Source organism: Dermacentor silvarum, chromosome 3, assembly GCF_013339745.2.
Source record: "Dermacentor silvarum isolate Dsil-2018 chromosome 3, BIME_Dsil_1.4, whole genome shotgun sequence".
In the NCBI taxonomy this organism is placed as follows: Eukaryota; Metazoa; Arthropoda; class Arachnida; order Ixodida; family Ixodidae; genus Dermacentor; species Dermacentor silvarum.
Genome location: NC_051156.1, coordinates 114,764,160 through 114,785,444, shown reverse-complemented (window position 1 = coordinate 114,785,444; position 21,285 = coordinate 114,764,160). Strand labels below are relative to the sequence as shown.

The 21,285-nt window shown below is 45.5% G+C and overlaps 1 protein-coding gene across 3 annotated transcripts in view; it reads right to left on the bottom strand.

The window, feature by feature from the left end:
• Positions 1-1,628: 1,628 nt before the first annotated feature.
• The window catches only part of LOC119445725 (kelch-like protein 17), a 38,504-nt gene continuing 18,847 nt past the window's right edge, over positions 1,629-21,285 (bottom strand). For 2 of the 3 annotated variants that reach the window (XM_037710008.2, XM_037710012.2), the window contains 7 exons: positions 20,397-20,618; positions 18,257-18,373; positions 13,044-13,257; positions 11,099-11,243; positions 8,099-8,355; positions 6,964-7,219; positions 1,629-6,784 (listed from right to left, as the gene is read on the bottom strand). In XM_037710008.2, the coding sequence (XP_037565936.1) occupies positions 6,547-6,784; positions 6,964-7,219; positions 8,099-8,355; positions 11,099-11,243; positions 13,044-13,257; positions 18,257-18,373; positions 20,397-20,618 (1,449 nt within the window). In that variant the 3' untranslated portion in view covers positions 1,629-6,546. The remainder of the gene's footprint in view (positions 6,785-6,963; positions 7,220-8,098; positions 8,356-11,098; positions 11,244-13,043; positions 13,258-18,256; positions 18,374-20,396; positions 20,619-21,285) is intronic. The other variant, XM_037710009.2, reaches the window with a different exon arrangement.

Here is a 21,285-nt window from a genome sequence, read left to right as displayed (position 1 = left end):
TCGCAAATTGGCCTGAATTCACAGTTCTTTCTCGACTTTACCGAGCGCAGCGCTGCACTGCTCCTCGACTGAGAAAGGCACTGCTCTTCCAACAAAGATCCTCGGCAACTACGAGTTGCTTGATAAACGCCCCTCCAATCTAGTGCACTCGAGTAGATGCCAAGAGCAACTGGTTACGACAGTTTGGCTCAGTAACGGCCGAGGAGTGCTATCCAAGCACAGTGACTCCGTCATTTGAAAGGCGGCATTGCTGTCATCTTCTGAAGTCAAGGTGGGGTGTGTTGAGCGGAGAAACATTCTAGAACACATAAGATAGTTCACATTCAAATGGAATGCTCACCACTACAACTTCAGGAGTAGGTTATCATACGTCAACCATGAAAGGCAGATTTCACACTGGCCGTCCCTCAAAGCGAAAGCTCAACACTGAAACATTAGCTACTACTACGGTACTTAAAGATGGATACTAGACACGCGGCATTACAAGCAGTGAAGTGCGCTTACACGAGTGGTTATGTACAAAAGACAATAAGTTGCATTGAAATTGCAACAGTCGCAACACACAGTATCTACGAAAACTACTTTTGATTTCCCCGTTTCATTTCTCGTTTGGTATGCGTGAACTGCAGCAAGTGCACAATGACATTAGTTGTGAAGACTGCGGAAGGAACGTGAACAGAGCAGAAAGAGCAAGACACGAGTCTGCCAACATGTGTAGATATTGATGCTGGACGTCTGCCAGTGCTAATGGAAAGTCTTGCCACCAACTCTTGCTCTGCATGCGGAACATAATTGACACCTTTTTATTTTTCCTTTACGAAGGCCATTGAGGGCAGTTAATGTGTGTGCCAGTATATTAGCAGTCAAAGGATATTACGTAGTGGAAAGGCAGACATTGCACGAGCAGCAACTTCTATTGGTGCACTTCACTGAAAACTATCTGCGTGGTGGAGGACCCCTGTGCTCACACTGCTGTCCTTGTAGACAGTGGTGACAAGATGCGTGCAGAGGAAAAAATGTTTGCACGTGCAACACTCATGGATGTATAAGTAGAATCAAATGGATGATGAATAAGCGGTGTAGAAAAAGAAAGGACAAATCAGAAGAAGACGCAGACAAGTTAAGTGCTCATTTTGACTATATCGGCTAATCTCTTTTGCACACTTTCTTTTTTAACCGTTTTCTAACTTTATACATGCATAGTTGAAAATGCTCACAGTGAACCTGACCCAAATGTTTTTACTCCTCCCTTTGTCCTCCATGTTGGGGCCAGTGTTCCCACTTTTGCAGATGGTCTGCTAGGTCAAGCACACCTACAGGTTGTTTAGCGGCACAAATATGTGCGTCTACCAGACATTGGACTTTTTAGCGAGATTTTAAATCAGGTTTTTCTTTGCGGCTTCTTGTTAGATATATGAAGATATTTAGTGGTTTCTAGAATATCATGAATGCTGCTTTATCAGAACCTTTGGAAGAAAAGGCAGCAACACTGTTTCGTTCTGCCCCTTGCTGTGCATCCCTACTTAAAGGATGGCATACTGTACTTTCACTTCATTGTGACCCTGTACAGGTCCTGAAATGTTAAGTAAAAGAACGAAGAAGAAGAACGATAACGTCAAGTAAAAAAAAAAAAAAAAACATTATTTGGCGAGTCTTCGTTTTTTCTGACAGTGTGTTCTCCTCGCCTGATGATGTTTCGTCGCACCCATGACTATAAGAACGCAGACATTTCAGTAAAATGTCTGTACACAGAACTGATGCTGCTCAATGTTTGAAACAAACTTTTTTTTAAGCATATGCAATAAGTACTGTGCCCTCAACATTAGCAAATGTGGCCCTGCACGAATCTAAGTACTCATGTTACCTTCTATTATTTGCAGTTTGTATCGCAATTTGACACTTGCGCTACTTAATGTCTAATTAGGAAAGTTCATTTCTTGCCAAAATCTCCCACAGCCAATTTTTTAACAGATTCAAAAACCACATTCAGCGATTTAGGATGGCTTTCAAATGTTTTAGCAGAACCTTCGCAAAAGCGGCAGCACTGGTCGAGGCGTGACTTCCTGAAGAGACTCATAAATGTAGACTTCCACGGCACTCCGTGCAGTACTGAATGTGAAAAGCAAAAGCAGGCCACCAATCACAAAAGTCTGCACCCATCTCTCTCTCTCTCTCTCTGAGGCCGGAACCAGCAACTCAACCACTGCCTCACGATTACACTTTTTAACACTCTGCACACACACCAAACTAGATGCACACTCAAAAACTTTCGTCCACAAACTCTTTTCTTGCAACAATCGACGTTCGGGACACCGGCCCGTTCCACAGTGCGAGCAAAAATGGTCGTGCCACACAGTCACGCAGACAAAAGCTTCACAAGAAGACGTGTATGCTCCTGGGACTACACCTTCACTGCTCGCAGATTTGGTATTGGGTCGTCGTCGTCTCTCCTTGGGCACAGCAGGAGCAGTGGTGAGTCTACTGATCATAAACATGGAGGTCACACAAATCACTGCGGGCACACACTACAAGGGAGAAAGAAAAAAAGAAAAAGAAACTGCCACGACAGTGGCCACTGGTCTAAGCTGTGCTCATTGCAGTCAATACAGCTCCGTTCATTGCTGAAGTGACGGGATGTGAGAAATGCCAATTTACGATTTCGAAAAGATCCAACTTGGAATTTCTGGTTATGCCAAACTATGTGGCCGCACATAGAGTGATGCAGCCACGTTCATGTGGGAGCTAGTCCTCCTCAACTCTTGACAAATTACTCCCGTCTAGATAAGGACGACCGTCGACTGAGAGAGTGGGGGCAAACTGACTTATTACACGGCGAGCTGACTGGTAGTGAAACCGCTGTCTGAATTGACTGAGACCAGCAGCACTATGTCCCAACTGCAGGCAAGAGTGTGCGGTCAAAATGCGATCGCACATCCCTTGACCACCTGCTTAAATTTGTGCCTGCCATAATGCAGAAGTGGGGGGATGGTCTACATCGATGCACTGAGCACAGCCTAAGCAAACAGAACAGTGTTATCACAAAAGATGATCAAGCACATTCACCTAGGAATTCGGCACGCGTCGTCGTTAAACCTCTCATACTTGCATAATACTGTGTTTAGATACTCTCGTCATGCCAGTTTTGATAGCTTGCTCCGGCTACAGCAATACTACTAAAGAATGTGCTCTTTGCTTTTGTCGCTCGGTAACGTCAGGAAAGCAGGATAAAATAACCATCAAGTTTACAAAAGAATAAAGGGTGACAATGAGCTACAGTTCTTGAAGGGATGGTAGTGGTAGTAAAACGGACAGTGACGTCTATATATTTTTCGCGAGAGTGCAAACGTGGGCTTGAGTTCGTCTTTTATGTGGGTCTGGGCTCAAAGGCCCTGCAGTTTCTCTCAGCTTTTCTTTTATTCCATTCTCATTTCTCTCCTGCAACACCATTCTTAAGCTAGCACGATACGTTACCATCAATGGTAGCTGAAAACAATTGGATCTCGTGCAGCATGTGCTGGCTTATCAATGCTTCTAAAGCTTGAAGATTACTAAGCCACGTCAGGCTTGCTATTTCGTAAATGATAAGCTAACAAACTACTGCAGGAGGCTTGATAGACACAGTGCACATGCCTGCTCACGCCTACTAACATTGAAGACTGCAAAGATGATGGTAGATGGCGATTGACTACACGATTGATGCAATGAAAAACCAAGAACAATGGGTAGAAAAAGCGCGCGGATACTATTTTTTTTTCTTCACAAAAAAAACAAAAACAAATCCAAACGCTAGTTACTAAGCAAACGCAATACGGCAACGTAACCTCAAAACAAGTTGTATACAGGTTAGCAAGGAGCGTGCAGGGACGGCACCTCACTCTGGAGTGAAGGACAAAGAAATGAAATCAGTGTGGAATGTGACAGCAAACATTGCAAAAGTTTCCCGAAGCACAATGTGTTGATAATTATAACAATAACAAAAAATAAACATAACCTGCACATTGCTGGCCAGGTGACAAAAAGTAAAGGCCTTATTCTTGGGTGATCACTCTTGAAGCCACTTTCGCAAGATTTTGTGTAACTTTGCACCGGACGCATCAGCATATATGGCTGACTGGCACTGTGCCAAACTGGTTATCTCGCATCGGACACCGACTCGGCACCAGACACCGACTCGGCACGCAGTGCGAGTCACACGGAATTTTTTCAAAAGTAATCATGTCGCCAAAAGTGATTGACTGATAATATAGTGCTCCAGACGAGACTTGCACATGATTGCAGCACAAGTCAGCCACAGTCTTATGGTGGATCGTTCAGACAGCCTAGTTCACAATTTTTTCTCTCTTCTGCTTGTAGATATACAGAAGATATGCGAAACAATGCAGCATGGCTGTGCCCTAAGCCTAACGTGTACGAAACAGTGCCAATGAAAAATGTTCACTCCAACGCTAGACAATATTCACAGTTCTATAGTGAACCAGGTAAGTGAACAGTGAAGCAAAAAACTTGAGAATGCACAAATGCATGCCTAACAGTGCCACGCTAACAGCCTAATATTCAGGCTCTATAAATTTGCTATAGATTTTCACACAACACATCCAAGTGTTTTCAAGCAATTGTCCAACAAATGCCTTCATTATATACAGTAATGATGAATTTAACAGTACATTAGGGCAAGAACAAATAAGAATGTCACGCATTATCATCATGGCAGTTTAAGCTTTTGCTTTAAGTGCTGTTACTGTTTAGCAATTTATTTGCTGAAATCTGCTTCGAACAGAGTGTAACTAACTAGACTTTATTATTTTTTTTGCAATATGCTTGTGAAAGGCCGTAGTCCAATGCCACTCCTATTTTATGAGCTTAGAGTTGTGGGAATACTCTCGGCATTCGTGTTTAGCACACAAGGCTATTGACACCATAAAGTCTATGGAAAAGCCAGACAGAGCTTTCATATCTTTTTAGTGGCTAAGCGAGACGGTGTCATTTGCAGCCCGAATGAACCAAGCTCAGTGTCACCTAAGGAACATTCCTGTGCATCAGATGCACTTTCCAGAGTGTTTTAGCTGACTAAGCATTAGCCAACTCATCATGCCATCATATCTTTGACTTGCAAAAAGAAGGAACATTCTGCCAAATGTAAATGCTTGTGTGTACATAATGTGATGAGCATACAACAATACAACCATCATTTTAAATGCTTGTGAATGCCTGCATGTTTCGTTCAATGCAGTAACACAGTAACCTTGAAAGCATTGTCGTGGTGTTTCACTCGACATTCAAACACTTCCAAATGCCAACAATTTGTCCATCATATTCCAGAAAATAACATGCCTAGTCGAACATAATCGTAATCAAGCTTTAACTTCCCTTCGGAGATTACAAACACTAAACGTACAAACCTTCGAATTAAACACAGGAACAATAAGCTTTCAAACAGTAAACTTGAATAGGAAAAATGTAGAACAGAATATTAAATAAGTTAACAGGTCTTCCAGCTTTTAACAAGTAAGTATTTACATCACTACTTAGGAAACAATAATTAAGACAGGAAGGGCGCAAAACAAAATTTAATTAAGAGAAAAATCGCTTTTCTCCCAACTGCTAGTATAAGTTAAGGTAAGAAAAAGAATGTACGTCTCATCGATCAAAATATCCGGTTGGGAAGCTACTCCCATCAAGGAAACTAGTAATATTATTCAACGACTCACCGGTATCGTACGTGGTGCACTGTCAGGCACTCACAAGTGCTTGTACCATATCGAGCACTAAGTGAGAGGACACTCTTTCCACGTTCTCATCCTTCACAAGCAAAGACAAAGGCCAGGCAGTCAGCAACTGGCACCACTTATTTGTTTACTCTTTACACTGCAAGTGTTTCAACAGAAGATGAATGGAGATGATCCAAAGCACACATCTTCCTACAAAAGATACACTAGCATGCACTCCTAGCATCACACATGTGAGACATGTCCATGTGACAACTAGGTGGGTGACGCAACATATGATCATGGAATGTGCACGACAACGCCCTTACTACTTCCCAACCAGCGAGGAGCCAGCGTTTGAGAACTATTACAGCTAAGGATTTCACACCTTGGTCATGCTAGAACACCTAACAGTGCAGCCATTCATCAGAGAACAGCTCTAACACATGCACACGGAAATAATTACTCTTGGGTGAACTGGCGTTCACTCGAGTATGAAGGTGGCGAGGAAATGGGGATTCTCTAAGGTCACACCTGTGAGCCAACGTTCAGGATGATCATGCATGACGCTGCCAAGCTATGGAAGTGACGTGAATGTTTGAAGCATCCAAACCGAGAAACTCTGTGCTCTGCCGAGGAACGCGGAATTAAGGCGATCTGACTGGCGAACCACCGTGGCTCAGGTTGGCGAAGTGGCGTGCGAAATGCAAAAAAACGACTCATCCTCGGCAAACAGAGCACTGCCAAAGAACAACAGTCTTGACGCTGTGTGGCCCCCATACAGAAAAAAAAAAAGCCAAAAGGCTTCAGCAAATCATGAGGAAGCCTGGAAGCATGCACCTCAGGGCTCAGAAGAGGCGCCAATGACCGAAGCAAATGACGTAGAGTTTGCGCGCTCTAGTATGGGGCATTCTAGCACAGCAGCGCCGACGCTGCTTCGCCGAAGCATCATGGCAGTGACGAGCATCCACTTGTTATGCCGTGGGTCGTAGCGCTCAACAGTGTTGAGGCTTGAGCTGCCGTCGTTGCCGCCGACGGCGTAGAGGAAGCCGTCGGCTTGGACCACTTCGTGTGTCGTCCTGCATGAAGGAGATCAGTTTCAATCGAGGAAAAAATTTTCAGCTTCGAGTTGCCATTTGCAGTTCGGTTTAAAGGTTGTTTGCACCGGTGACAACTGGCCCTTCAGGTTAAATTGATGTTTCTCTTGAGTAAGCACTCTAGAAACAAGGAGGTAATAGAAGAGAAACGAGCGACTTGCCTGCGGGAGTGCATGGAGCCGACGTGGTCCCACATGTTGGCGGCCAGGTCGAAGCGCTCGGCGCTGCTGAGGCAGAGGCTGCCGTCATTTCCGCCGACAGCGTAGAGGGACCGGTCCAGGACGGCCACACCGCAGCTGTTGCGCCGGCTGTGCATCGACGGCAGCAGCCGCCAGCGGCCCTCCCGCGGGTCCAGCCGCTCCACCGACGACTGGTAGTTGGCCCCATCGTGACCCCCCACGGCGTACAGGCAGTCCTCTGCAAGGTGGACACCGACACTGTGCTACCTCATAGGCAACGACTTGTACCAGACGATCCTTTTCTCTTACCAGAAGTTCAGCTTACCAGGAATGCAGTGGGTGCTTGAGAAGCTGAACATCTGTGTGCTGTTTAGCTTGTCAGATAATTCAGCTTAGAGCTTGCCTTTAAAAGACGTCTACTGCAGCTTGCTTGGATAAGTGATGTTTGTGAGTAGACAAAAAGATGACTTTGCACAGCCAGGAGTGGGCTAAGGAATAATAGCCCTTTTTTTTTCTGAAATCTGTTTACATGATTGCAGTTTTTCACTGACACAGACACTGCAGTTGCTGAGCCTTCAAGCACTCTTCTTGCGTTATCACACTGTGTCTCTAAAATTTTTGTATGTCATCATTAACTCCGTCTCTGGCTTTTTTTTTTACTGCAACTCTATCACACTTGCTAAAGAAAGTTGCACTACAAGGAAACGAATAAGAAAATCTGCGCAGAAATCATTGACAATGATTGTCAATGTAAGCGAATAACCGAGAAAGCTACTCACTTTATTAAAGAAATGGTGCAGTGAGTATTAAAGAAATATATTTTGCAGTGAGGATAGTTAGTTAACGTTTGTTGTTTCATTGCGTAGAGAACACAGGCGTTAACTAGCACATCTGCTGCGGTAGTATAGGTGGACAGCACGTGTGCCTCAAGAGTGCTTGTTCGCGTACGGCAACAAACACACCCCGAAGAGCGAATGGGGACGCCCTATCAGTCAGCGCCATTGTATCGGCGGTGAAAGCCCAAGTTCCAACTACTAACCACCGACAACGAAAACAGACGACAGAGCCAAAGAAAGCTATTTGCTTTAAATGTTTCTTGCACAAACAGCAGACGCACCGAGGACGGCTAGGCGGCAGTATCGGCGACGATACTCCATAGCAGCCACGGAGGTCCAAGCACCAACGAGGGGGTCAAACTGTTCCACACTGCTCAGGCAGGACGTCCCGTCGTAGCCACCGGCCACATAGATGAGGCCACGCAGGGCTCCCACTCCCAGGCAGCTGCGCCGGCTGCCCAATCCTGGGAGCAGCGACCACGTGTTACGCACGGGGTCGTAGCACTCCACTGATGACAGGTCTCGCGTGCCGTCAAAGCTGCGAGACAAAACCAACGGGAAAATGGCAAAACTGAGCAATATGCGTCCTCACTTACATTACACGCTCTTGGTTTCATTAAGAGAGGAGTGGCTAAAGAGAACAATTCGTCTGAGTGGTAATAGTACATTACACTTCTACAATACACCAGTAAAACTACTCTTACCATGTAAAGAAGCTTGGTAAATAAAAAAAAAACATGCTAAAACGAAAAACAGAATCCACACCGGCTTGCCATTACATCACTGATTTTGACGAAATCTGCTCAGGTCTAGCTAATTTTTTATTGATCAAGGTGTAAAATTAAAAATTTAATTATGGCATTTTACATGCCGAAACCACGATCTGATTATGAGGTACGCACTAGTGGGGGACTCCAGAATAATTCGTACCACCTCGGGTTCATTAACGTGCAACTAAATCTAAGTACATGGGCGTATTTGCATTTCGCCCCCATTGAAATGCGGCTGCCGTGGCCAGGATTCAATCCCGCGATCTCGTGCTTAGCAGCCCAACACCGTAGCCACTAAGGAACCACGGTGGGTGTCGGTCAAGATGTACTACAATGTATTCTAAATGAGCCAACTATTGAACTCTGCAAGGTTCAAGAAGCTTTGCTGCAACACAACGGCCCAGCTATTAATAAATACATCAAAATCCATGAATGAATGAATGAATGAATGAATGAATGCTGGGGGTTTTAATTAAGTCCATTAATCTTTATTTTCGCTTCTAATACAGTCACACCTTGATATAATGAACCTTGATATAAGGAAATTCGCTATGTAACGAACTACTTTGATGCAAAAGCATAGAATGGAAGCGAGAAAGCCGGCATTTGTAGCAGCGAAACGGCACCTAAATTCTCATTGGCTGCAACGCCACGTCCCGTGCGTGCCTCGACAGAGCACAGCAGGCGAAAGGCAACACCTGCTGCCGTGCTGATGCGCCAGGTCTTGTGTGAAGGGAGAGGGCATCGCAGTGACGCCACGTCACCCTCGCTCTCTGAAGCCTGTATTATCCGAGCATTCCTTGTCCGCGCAAGATTTCACCTGCGTTCTAACTTCGCCTCGGTAGTCAATATAAAGAAATTAATGTATACAAAAAAATTCGAAAGGAAGAACGTTGGCGGTAGTGAGTTTCGAACCTACGACACCAGGCTCCTAAGCCGAGTGTCTTACCCATTGGGCTAAACCAGCGCCTCCGAGATAGCAGGCCTATGCACTCTGCTTTATGATATAATGCTACTAAGATCGAAATTTCTACTGCCAAGCCCGGCGTGATGAAAGCGGTGACGTCAAAATCACCGTGGCTTACTCGGGAGCGTCCCTATTAGATTCTACGGCAGTCGGGCAAGGTAACATGATGTCACGGATCGAAGCAGTGTACTTTCGGCCTTCTACTATCTAGGAGGCGTTGGTACTCGCTTGCCCTTAAGGAGTTCATAAATTGAAGGACCGCTCAGCGGCGTTCAAATGGACATTAATGCTTTCACATTCACAACTTATAAGTGCCTAGGTGTCCTCGGACTTTATTTCCCAATCTTAGTTCCATTGAAAACTGTGTATAATTTTTTTGCAATTTAACAAAGTAATTTGGTGACACAGTCTCGATTTAACTAAGTTTTCAGCAATTTGAAGCATGCACCGCATTTTTAACTATATCGCGCGAGAACACTATAATACGGTCGTACGTCGTCGTGAAGGGAACATCACACTAGACGACTCTTGCACAGGTGAGTGCTCAGTGCACTTGAGAGTAATTCTGCCAGTCTCACTGATTATCGCCGCTAGGCGCCAAAATGACGTGTGATGGACGCTCGCGCGATACAACTAATAATGCGGGAGGCTGTACTTGGGAGCCTGTATGGCTGGTAAAACTAGCAAAAAAAAAGACTATAAAAATGTCGGCTGAGGTAAAGTTATTTGCAAGCGTCCTTCTGCATGAAAAATTCGAGCACCAGAAATGCAGCCGAAGTGCGTCCGTTGCAACGCAGTATGCAAGAAACGGCGCTGCGCCATTTGTCACATAACAACTTGCGGAGGCCGGGGGGCGTGCGGCAGTTCAGAATGCTCGGAGAAACACGAGAGCTGACGACTCCTTCAGCACAAGGGGGGTGGCGAAGGAACGAGCACGCGGTAATGTGAGCAAGCACGTGCTAGAGGGGGAAGGGGGGCAGGGGGCTAGTGCCCATCCACCCTCTCCCACTCCTCTACCCTGCTGTGGCTGCGCATGGCTGTCCATATGCGGGCCACGCGCCTATCTTGGAGGTAATCTTCAGCAAGTGGAAAGGTCGAGCCAAGGTGGTTGGTGATCGATCGATGAATGCTAGATCTAGTGGGGAATGCTTGCTGGCTTCTTTTTGAATGTGTGCCATTAAAGAGAACATTTTCAACATTTACCACGTTGAAAGTGACATGTTTGTTAGTTCAACATAGTAATTTGACCAAATCGAAATGTTCGCTCTAAGCCTAACTGCAATTTCAGCCTTGGCACGCAGCTTTACAGTCACAATAAGCGTTTCATATTTTTAATTTTTGGACCATCACTGGCACACCTTTATTTCCACGGAGACTTCCTTTTTCCTATCCTTTTAGGAAAATTCCCATCCTTTAAACACTACGAAGAACAAACGCCTGACTGATTGCTTTAAAATGAAACTACTACAGCGCCCCACAGTTGCCTGTCTACTGGAGGTACCTGCTGGCAGAAGGGCAATCAACAGGGCAATGAGACAACTCACCCGCCAATGGCGTACAGCATCCGGTTCAGTGCGGTGATGCCGGCTCGAGACCTCCGGTGGATGGTGGGTGCGAAAGAGCTCCAGCGGTCCGTGCGTGGGTTGTAGTACTCGCACTCACTGTGGATGGCAAACAGTGAGCCTCCACCTGGTGGGACAGAGAAGGCACGTGAGAAGGTGCGGAGTAGTTGGCTATGCAGTGTTGACTGGCACAGCACAGAGGCAGGGCAAAAAGAGAGAACAGAGGACTCGCAGTGATGACTAAGATGACAAATTGATGACCAACAATCGATTTTGTTTATTGAATTGAGGGAACGCACTTATTACACAAAAAGTAAGAAGAATAAAAAAAGTTGTCGCAGTTTCACCTGAAAGGCAAAGCATCAATTGCGATAGCAAATTTGAAGAGAGCTAGCTATACGGAGTAATGATAGCAGCTTTATCAGCTGTATAAACTTGGACATGCAGCAGCACCGGCAACACGCAGAACTGTTGTCGACGCCGTCGGCGTTTTGCCCGCGTTCGCTCAAAATGCGTGCGGCGTTGGTGACTGTTGCCGGAGCCTCTGATATAAATAGGCACTTGGTGCCGCAGGTAAACGTCGCCTCCCTTCCCTCCCCCTCCCCCCCACGGCCTTTCGTGCGTCGGAAGAAGGCACGTTTGCTCTACATATATGGTGATTGTAGAGGAGGAAAGAGACGCCTACTTCTGCAGCCCTTAAGGGAGCACAGCGCAGAACGCGCGTTTGTTCTCCGCCGTGCGTTCACTCCCCGTGAAAGCGCGCGTCCCTCGCGCCCTTTCACTCGCACATACAGCATTCGGCGCGCGGCGACGATTTCATCTCCATTGACGTCATACGGAACCTCACGGCGACGGCGACGCCGACAGCAGAAATCTGCTTTTGAGTGTCCATATAATTGCTATCGCAATAAAAGAATTTATGAAGTATTAAATGACAATTATACCAGTGCAATAACTAGGATTATGTATACGAAAGTTCCTTTTCAAGTAAGGTGATTGACGGCATGCTCACACAACTCATGATTCTTTTGTCAATGAGGCAATGGATTCAGGTGTCTATTGATCAGGATGGTGCTTCCCAATCTCCACCTTGCCACACAAGTGCTTTTACAGTAGCTGAAAGCGACAAACTTGAGTGCCCGACTGTCGAAAACGCTGTGCCTTGTCCAATGCACGTGTATAACCTGAACTCCCGTCTCTCACTCCACCATCCCCCTCCCAACGTGTAGGGTAGCAAACTGGACAAAGTCTAATTAACCTCCCTTACCACACACTGTGGACTGTGAACATTGGTGCAAGTGAAGCTTTGGGGCATTGGCAAGGTGAAATGGCGCAACAGGACAAGAGACGTGGTACAGTGTTTGTTTGCATCTTGTGCAGCACATTTCAGCGACGAACGCGTCCTGCAACCATCCTCGGCCACAATGGCGGACCTTACAGATGCTCGGGGAGAAATGTGATACAGTGCCACCACCAACCACAGCATTTAAACTTTCGGACGCCACACAGAAAGCTTCGCTAAACATGGCCTCCCAAATGTAGCCAGTTTTGGCCCACTGAAACTAGGATGTGGGTTTAATACAGTCGTGAATTAATGACGGTAGGACTGTATAGGCTCCTTTTTTTTTCAGATCCGATACCTCTCTGGAATAGTGCCGACTCACTAGCAGGCAGCCAGGTACTGCCATAAAACAAACCCCTGCTGAGTCCATCAAGTGGCCTGCCGATAAGTTACCGATCAGATAAATAAATCTACCCAGCACCCAGCTATCGATCCCCGTCCAATCACATGACGGTGTGCAAAGAAAGCTTTGCTATAAAAGGAAAGCTTGCCAGGAAGATTGAGCTATGCCAATTGTCGCACAGCCGAACAGGTAAGAAGCTCTACTTTCGCTCAAGGTCCACAGAATTAGACTGTGGGGCTCACCGACGGCAAAGAGGTAGGAGCGGAGGCCTTCGGGCCGGCGGTGCGAGGTGCGTGGCCCAGCCATGGCAGCGCGCCGCTCAGGCATCAGGTGGTAGCGCATGGCCTCGATGAGCAGGTCTTTGCTCTCCTCGCTCGAGCGCACCAGCGGCTCCTCGCCCACCTTGGACAGCAGGAACTCCCGACGCATCAACGGCAGCCGACAGTGCTGTAGCAGCTGCAATGGTGCCACACAAGACGACATCATCCTATTTCGTGTCCACTGCTGGACAAATGCCTCCCCTAGCGATCTGCACTTACTCCCGTCTTGCTTCAACCGACTTCATCTTACACCTACAATCTTATCTCACCTACAAATCATCTGCCAATCTCAACTACTATTATCCCTTTTCTTAGCAGCCACTCTGTTAAGGACCTTTGGTTATCTGCTCTACGCATTAGACGACCTGTCCAACTCATTTTAATTAGAAAGCACACTGCTTCACAATTCTGCATTTGTCATAATTCTGTTCATCCAATGTGTAGAAGAGTCAGCTTTTTTTATTGCACAACATGTTCAGAGACTGCATGGTGATCATTTTGAGTGAGCTAAGCTTCCATAACTAGCTGGACAATATACCTGTTCTAAAGGTGAGCAAGTATTCAAATATGCAAATATGAATGAAGCAGGGACTCATTCAATGGTTCAATTCACAAAACCAGATATTGCAACGTGACATCATCTTGCGTGAATAAGTCGTTGCATAAACCAGTCAGACGCTGACTGCTGCCGAGAAAAATTACACCATCACCAAAAAAGAGTGCCTTGCTGTTGTTTGGGCAGTGCAAAAGTTTCGCCCATACCTCCCCGGTCGCCACTTTACAGTCGTCACCGACCATAACGCACTGTGCTGGCTATGGTCGCTAAAGAACTTATCGGGTCACCTTGGTCGCTGGGTGATCCGTTTACAGGAGTACGATTTCGATGTTACATCACCAAGACACAGATGCTCTATCTCGTTACCCTTTGCAGAGTAATAATGACTCAGCATCACCTAATCGTATTGATGTAAAGCCCGAGCCCACTTCATCACCCTTGTCCGTCTCATCGCTCGACTGGCTGAAACCTAATCGCCAATCACGCAACATCTTCTTACGTCACGGAGCTCTGCGCATTCTCCTCAGCGACCATGGCAAAGCCTTCCTCTTGTCTCTTCTTACCGAAGTTCTGCACGCCTCAAACACCGTTCACAAGACCACTTCGAGTTACCACGCGCAGACCAACAGCTTGACAGAGCGTTTTCATCGTACTCTATCGGATATGATTGCAATGTACATCAACCCCGACCACACCAACTAGGATGCAATCATGCCGTTTGTGACATTTGCTTGCAATACGGCTGTGCAACACACCAGCAGCTTTTCTCCATTTTTCCTCGTCTATGGCCGCTCACCTAGTTTCGTTCTGGACGTCTCGTTCCTTACGGCTCCAGTGTCCTCAGCAATGCCTTTCTCAGAACTTTTGTCTCGCCTCGAAGCCTGCCGTCATCGAGCCCGCTTTAACACCGACATCGCTCAGGATGTTCGGAAGCATCGCTTTTACTCGACTCACCGTGTTGTTACTTTTTGCGCTGGTGACAAAGTTCTTCTATGGACTCCTGTGCGCGTTCCCGGTTTGTGCGAAAAATTCGCCAGTCGTTTTATTGGACCCTACACGGTCATTGAGAAGACATCTCCGGTTAATTACCACGTCTCGCCCCTTGAAATTTCTTCCGACCATTGTTGCCGTGGTACAGAAATTGCGCATGTATCGCGCTTAAAGCTGTACACTCGCCGCGACCAGGCGGCTGCTTCCACCGCAGGAGGGAATTAGTGTGAGCACGACCCATGACTGACTCTTCTTCATCTCTACACACCATCACTTGTACAAATTCCTCATCTGTATTTATCATCATCAGCCGCACAGCTTGTTCTTCGTCGTAGCTCGAGCTCGGCTGGAATAAACGGTTTCTTATAATACGTACACATTTTTTCAGAGAATACTGGCCTTGAAGATATACTACAACGCAACATCTGAGATGCATAACTGCTGTACTATAACTAAATACTGCAGCACAAACTAGTAAGTAGGATCCTGCTTGCTTCACAGCCACTCGATTTGATCCAAGAGAACAGTTTTTCAGACAACTGAGAATTTTTGTGCAACTATATTTCCATCGCTCACAACACAAATGCCTGCAATGAACAGTACAGAAACTCCTGCGTGCATCGTATCCTGCGTCATGGTATCACAATGTCTTCAATTATAACTGTCAGAGCAGCACAGTTGAATGAATCTCAGGCATTTTCAGATGGCGAACAATCACTATTGCCATGCGAGATGCATTGAATATTGAATAATCTAAGCAGCACGAACCAAAGCTATTTCATTGTGGTGACTGTGCAGAGTTGCAGTTTAGGTCTGAACAACAGTTTCAGCTTGTTGCAATGGGTGTATTGCAGGTCCTAGTGTCAGCCGAAACATCAGATTCTAGCATGTAATGTGTGTTACAGTTAAACCTCGATATAACAAAGTCGGTAAAATTGGCAATTGGCTTCGTTATACAGTTAAACTTGCTTATAACGAACCTCCATATAACGAATTCCTGGATATAAGGAAGCTTTTCTATTCCCCGCCGTTACTCTATAGAAGCACATGTATTTGAGACCTCTACGTAGCGAAGTGGCAGCGGGAGACCTCCTCGAAATAACGAATTTTCTTCGCTGACAACCTAGAGATTTCGCCCCAAATTTTGTCATTTTTGTGCGAGCAGCAACCGGAAGCACCTTCTCCGCCGCAACGGAATGCGAAGCGGCGGTGACGCGCTTGGCACGCTCGAATTCACGGCGACTGCGAGGCGAGAGTGAGCGCACGTGTGCGTGCGTGCGAGTGTGCGCGAGGCGGGCCTGCATCCCTCGACCCAGCGATCTTGCCGCCGCGGGCATGACCTTTCCCCCTCACTTTTTTCCGATAAAACGGGTCCAAAAATTGCCTGCGGGCGTTAGAATCGAGTACAACTCTAAATTTGCGCTACCATATCGCCATTGGCATTTCAATATGGCCGCCTCCTACGCACTTCGAGCCTAGCTCCCGTAGCTTCGACTATGTGCTGTAGTACGTGTGCTTAGGCATTAGTCTACCAATTTAGTTAAACAGCAAATGTTTACTAGTTTATACTGCCGATAAAGCTACCATCCTCACTTCATATAGCTGTCTGCTAATCTGCTGTCGCAATCAATGCTTTGCCTTTCGGGCGAAACTGGGACTTTTTTGTTCATCGCAACTTTAGTGTATTGGGAGTAAATCTTGAGCGATAGTTGCATTTCTGTATGAAAGCATGAGGTGCGCGGTACTGTAAAAGATTTTTTCCTCTCTCTTTTGGTCACGGAAAATGGGTGTACGTTACAATCGAGGGCGCGTTAGAATCGAGTAAATATGGTAAGCATTCCTTTTTCAAATTTTCGTGCCGAACCTGCATATAACGAAATCCTCTTTATAACGAAGTTTTTCGGGAATTTGTCAATTTCATTATATCCAGGTTTAACTGTATAAAAATTTCATTATACTGAAATTTGTTCTTTTATGCAAATAATTGCAGTCGCTGGTAGATCTTTCTTACATGGAGGGAGTCACAAAATTTTCGAGATTAACTGGCAATCAGAAAAAGTAAATTTCAATGAAAAAAAAAATCATTTTGTTGAATTTGAGAGCTAGTGACGAAAGATATGGTTTCATGCCGCGTCGACGATATCTTCACATTGGTTATACAGAGAGTAGCCAGCCCCGCTTTCGCGTACACTCCGACCTCACGGCTCGTAGTGTCGCCTACATAGGACGACGCTATCATGAAAAGCGCCGGCAGTGGAGAGCGAATTATTTGTCTGCCTCTAGCTACAACTTTGTCTCTAGCTTCCGAAACTCGAGATTACGTAATCAGCAGCCCTAAATGTTCGGGAAGACAGTGCACGATGTCACACTACCTCAGTTGTGCAAGTCTTTCCACACGCGGCAGATAACCTCTAAAACGGGGCATGCAGGTGCGCTCAGCTGTGCGCAGCCACAGTCCCGCTAAAGAAGGAGATGCGCGCCAACCTTCCCCCCCCACTCCCTTTTCCCCTCGCGTGTGCTTGATCGCGTTACCACGAGCTGTAGCAGCTGCATGTAATTCAACCATTTGACAATCTGCCTCCGCGGAAGTTTCTATTTATGGTCTTGGTATTACGCAGTGAAATTTTATTATATTGAAATCATGTATAAGTACACTTCGTTATATTGAGGTTCAAAATACATGACAATTCTATAGACAAGTTATAAAAAGTTCAATACTTCGTTATAAATAGAATTTCGTTATATTGAAGTTTACCTGTAATGCATATGGCAACTTTCACTTATGCTTTCATTCTGCACATTATTTTGCGTTTGTCGGAAAAAAAAAGGACGCATGTAGTGCAAAGAACAGCAAGATCAACCTTGCTCAATTTAGAAGCTGTGTTTGTGTCAACACACAGAGAAAATAAGAAAAATGAAAAACAACATGAGAAGCATTGTAATCGAAAGAATATAAGATTCACTTGGTAAAACATTTTCTTAGGCAAATTGGTTCATAATGGAGAAGAAGAACAGTAGCACAAGAAAAACTAAGACGAGACGACTACAGAGGACTGTGTACAGGACGGTGTAAGTGCCAGTCCTGCGCAGTCGTCTTGTCCTTGTTTCTTTCGCGCTACTGTTTTTCTTCTCAGCCATGACATTCACAAATAACTCCCTGATGTTTAAGCGCCCATAAAAATCAAAGCAATTCTGTGGTCTTGTTTCACCTTGCATAACATGCTAAAATAATGTCTTAATACTGGCACCGACAATCTGCATTGTTTTAAATTTTACCTTCAAGCACAATTAAGTCTATCCTAATAGTACTTTTCATCAATGAAAAATAAAGAAAGAAAAAGTACACATAATGCAAGGTTACATGAAAAAGTTTCAGAGCATACAGTAATATTGCTGCATTACTTCTCAAAATTCTGCAACAAATATGACTTTTAACATTAAACCTCTGAGCAAGTATTCAACACTGCTAAACTGCAAGCCACCAAGTGTCAGCACAGGCAGGAGGAGATTATTATTGTTTATCGACAGTAGGATGCATAAACAGTGGTGTCAGGGCTAATTGCACAAGGAGAGTTCAGAAGAGCCTCACCTTGCCAACGTACTTTTCCCTCTCGGGCAGATCGTGCTTGATCCAGGCCACAGTGGCCTCGTAGACCAACTCTTCCGAGGAGACATTGAGCTCATCGCTGGAGATCAGGTCTTCCACCTGCGTGCACAGCACAGAGCCACTTTCAGACACTTCTGCCTGCACGAAGAGTCCGCACAGTTGCTTTCCAATGCAAGACTAACCAAAGACCACATCTGAGATGGTGATTTCCTGCCTCAAATAACCAAATGAAGGACAGGAATGTGTCTGCTCTGGAACCATGAAACCTTGCCGGGTATACAGTGACTCGCAATGCCATCTTGGGGGGACCCTTTCGAATGACCCAACAGGACCCACCCGATGGACTGAGCGATAGTGTTTCTGTGCAATTTAGTTAAACCATTTAAGTGCACGGAAAGCCCATAAAAGTTGTGCTGCTGTGCGCTTCATTGCCTCAGACTTTTAACTGGCCTCTAGTAATTGCTTCCAAGGTTTATGAAACATCTCTTATTTCATGTGTATTGATTCTAACATTGTATTTTTATATTCCCCGCAATATGTAATGCCTGACACATCGTTTATGGTACATAAATGAATAAATAAATAAATAAATAAATAAATAAATAAATAAATAAATAAATAAATAAATAAATACAATGTCATGAGGAATTGATGACATTTCAAGGTGGCACTGCCAATTTTCCCATAAAAACTGCCCCGCCAAACCTCCTATCACAGAAAGACTGAACAATTTACAACACAACAAACGCAATCTGCCAATCCAGCTTAACCCAATATTTCGGTTCAGTGTCCCTTAACCCTCTTAACAGCCAAGACTTCCAGCCAGAGTTTTAGAACTCTTTCTTGGCTACAAATTATGCCTTCTAAAGCTTCCTCTGTGGGTAGTCCAAAGTTTGATGGACATAGATTCATACTGCCATCAGTTAGACCCAATATTAACTACGAAACTGTTCTACGTGCTCAGTTTGTCAAAGTACCTGTTCAGAAATTCAAAATATACTTTGCAACGCACATTCATTAAATGCCAAGAGGGTAATTTTAGATGAATTTAGATCATCCCCTTAAAGAAGTACACTGGCATAACATTGTCGATTAGTCTTTTTTTTGCATATAATTACAGTCCAAGTCCTCTAAGCTCCTTAACAAAATACTGGCAAGTGTCAGAGTGCCCTCGTAAATTTACTGTAATGCACGCTTCTACGAGCCAGTTTCAGTTTTGGCACCCGGAAGGTGAATGCATCAGAACTCCACAACACACTGGTTCACTCCTCTCCTGCGATCACTACAAACGACACCCGTGAATGCAAGCATAAAAAAATATGCGGCACTCTCTCGCTATTTTCTCTACATCGTCGTTCCCAGCCTCATTGCTATGCAATGTTTCCAAATTTTGTTCCGCATGATGACATCACAAACATGTAGATGATGACCATGGGTGCACCATTTCAAGGCCAACTTTAGGACGAAATCATCATACATTCCCAATTATCTACACTTGTCAAGCGTCATCCTTCTTTGCGCGAGAAGCATTTGGTAGATGTTTCTGCAACTGAAACTATGCGCCAGCACAGTCAACTTTGTTTAATTTGAACACGATAGCTTCGGTTAATTCGATCCCACCTGCGCCCACTTGCGTGTGGGGGTCACTAAAAACTTGACGAACGCAAGAAATTTGACAGACGGCACTACTGCTTCCCCAGGCGACGACGACGACGGCAGCAACCTGTCCTGCAGCGACGACTGGTGCTGTTCTTAGGGCTACGTCTCTTTGTCGGTGCCGACGACAGTGTTGAGGTCCGGGGGACACTAGCCAACGAGGACACATGTAGTTATTGTAATACCATACTGAAGTAGTCTGTTGACGACGACAGACCACTTTGAGGAATTACAAAAAAAGATTTGAATTTGTTCATTTTGCAGTCATTTGTTAATTTGACCTTTTGAATCAATTGACCCAATTTTGCAGTCCCAGAAGGGTCTAATTAACGGGAGTTTCAGTTGACTGTACTCTCTTAATGGGTTAAACTGCGTGGTGCCATTCCCGGAATGTGTAGCCAGAGGGGTGATGAAAGAATGAGAGAGGGATACAAAGAGAGAGAGAGAGAGAGAGAGAGACGGGAACCTGCGAGAAAGGCAGCATGAGGAACTCGTCGGTGTGCGCCACCTCTCGGAAGTGGTGCAGGGCGTATCGGTGGCTCTTGCCCAGCAGGTCGCGGCAGGCATGCGTGTCGGCAAAGCTGCGGATGCCCAGGCAGTTGGACGGGTGAAGCTGTCCCAGCAGGAAGGCACAGCAGGCCTCGCGCACGCTGCCCACCTGCAGCAAGCTGGCCGCGGGCAGCAGGCTCTGCACGGAGCAAGGGTGGAGAACGGCCGAGTGAGAGCTAAGTTAGTTACGTATTTCAACACACCGCTTTCCGAGAGGGCTCTTCTTGCAGCAGTACAAGATACACAGTGCAAACTAAGCAGTTCACAACTTATGAAGTGAATTCAGTGAGCGATATTACCAGGGTAACTTCAAATGCATATAAATTTGAAACTACTATAATGCGCTGTTCCTTTTCCAGGTGCACCTGCATTTGTAACATTAGTTTGTAATTCAGACTCCAAGACGTACACTTGGGACTACTCCACACTCAGAAACCATTAACAGAGCAGTTACACATTGCTCTTCCATGCAATTACATGAACAGGTGTTCTAATCAGTCATTTTGTGTTCGCGTTTCAGTTTATGAAGATGGTACATGACCAGGTAAAAACATTCAGTTTGATAGGGCAGCCAAAGTGACTATTATAAGCATCTCAGAGCTGGAATTAAAAGGATATGTTCAACGCATGATTGTGTCCGGTGGATTGCAAGTCTAGCGGGTGCGATGTAGTTTCTAAGAAGGGGGAAACAAAGACAGTTAATCAGAGTAAGAAGAAAACTTTATACTCGACATGGGGATGAGTACACAGAGTCACAAGCTGGGGATCGGAATGATCAGTACTAGGTAAATGATATTCAGCTCGTC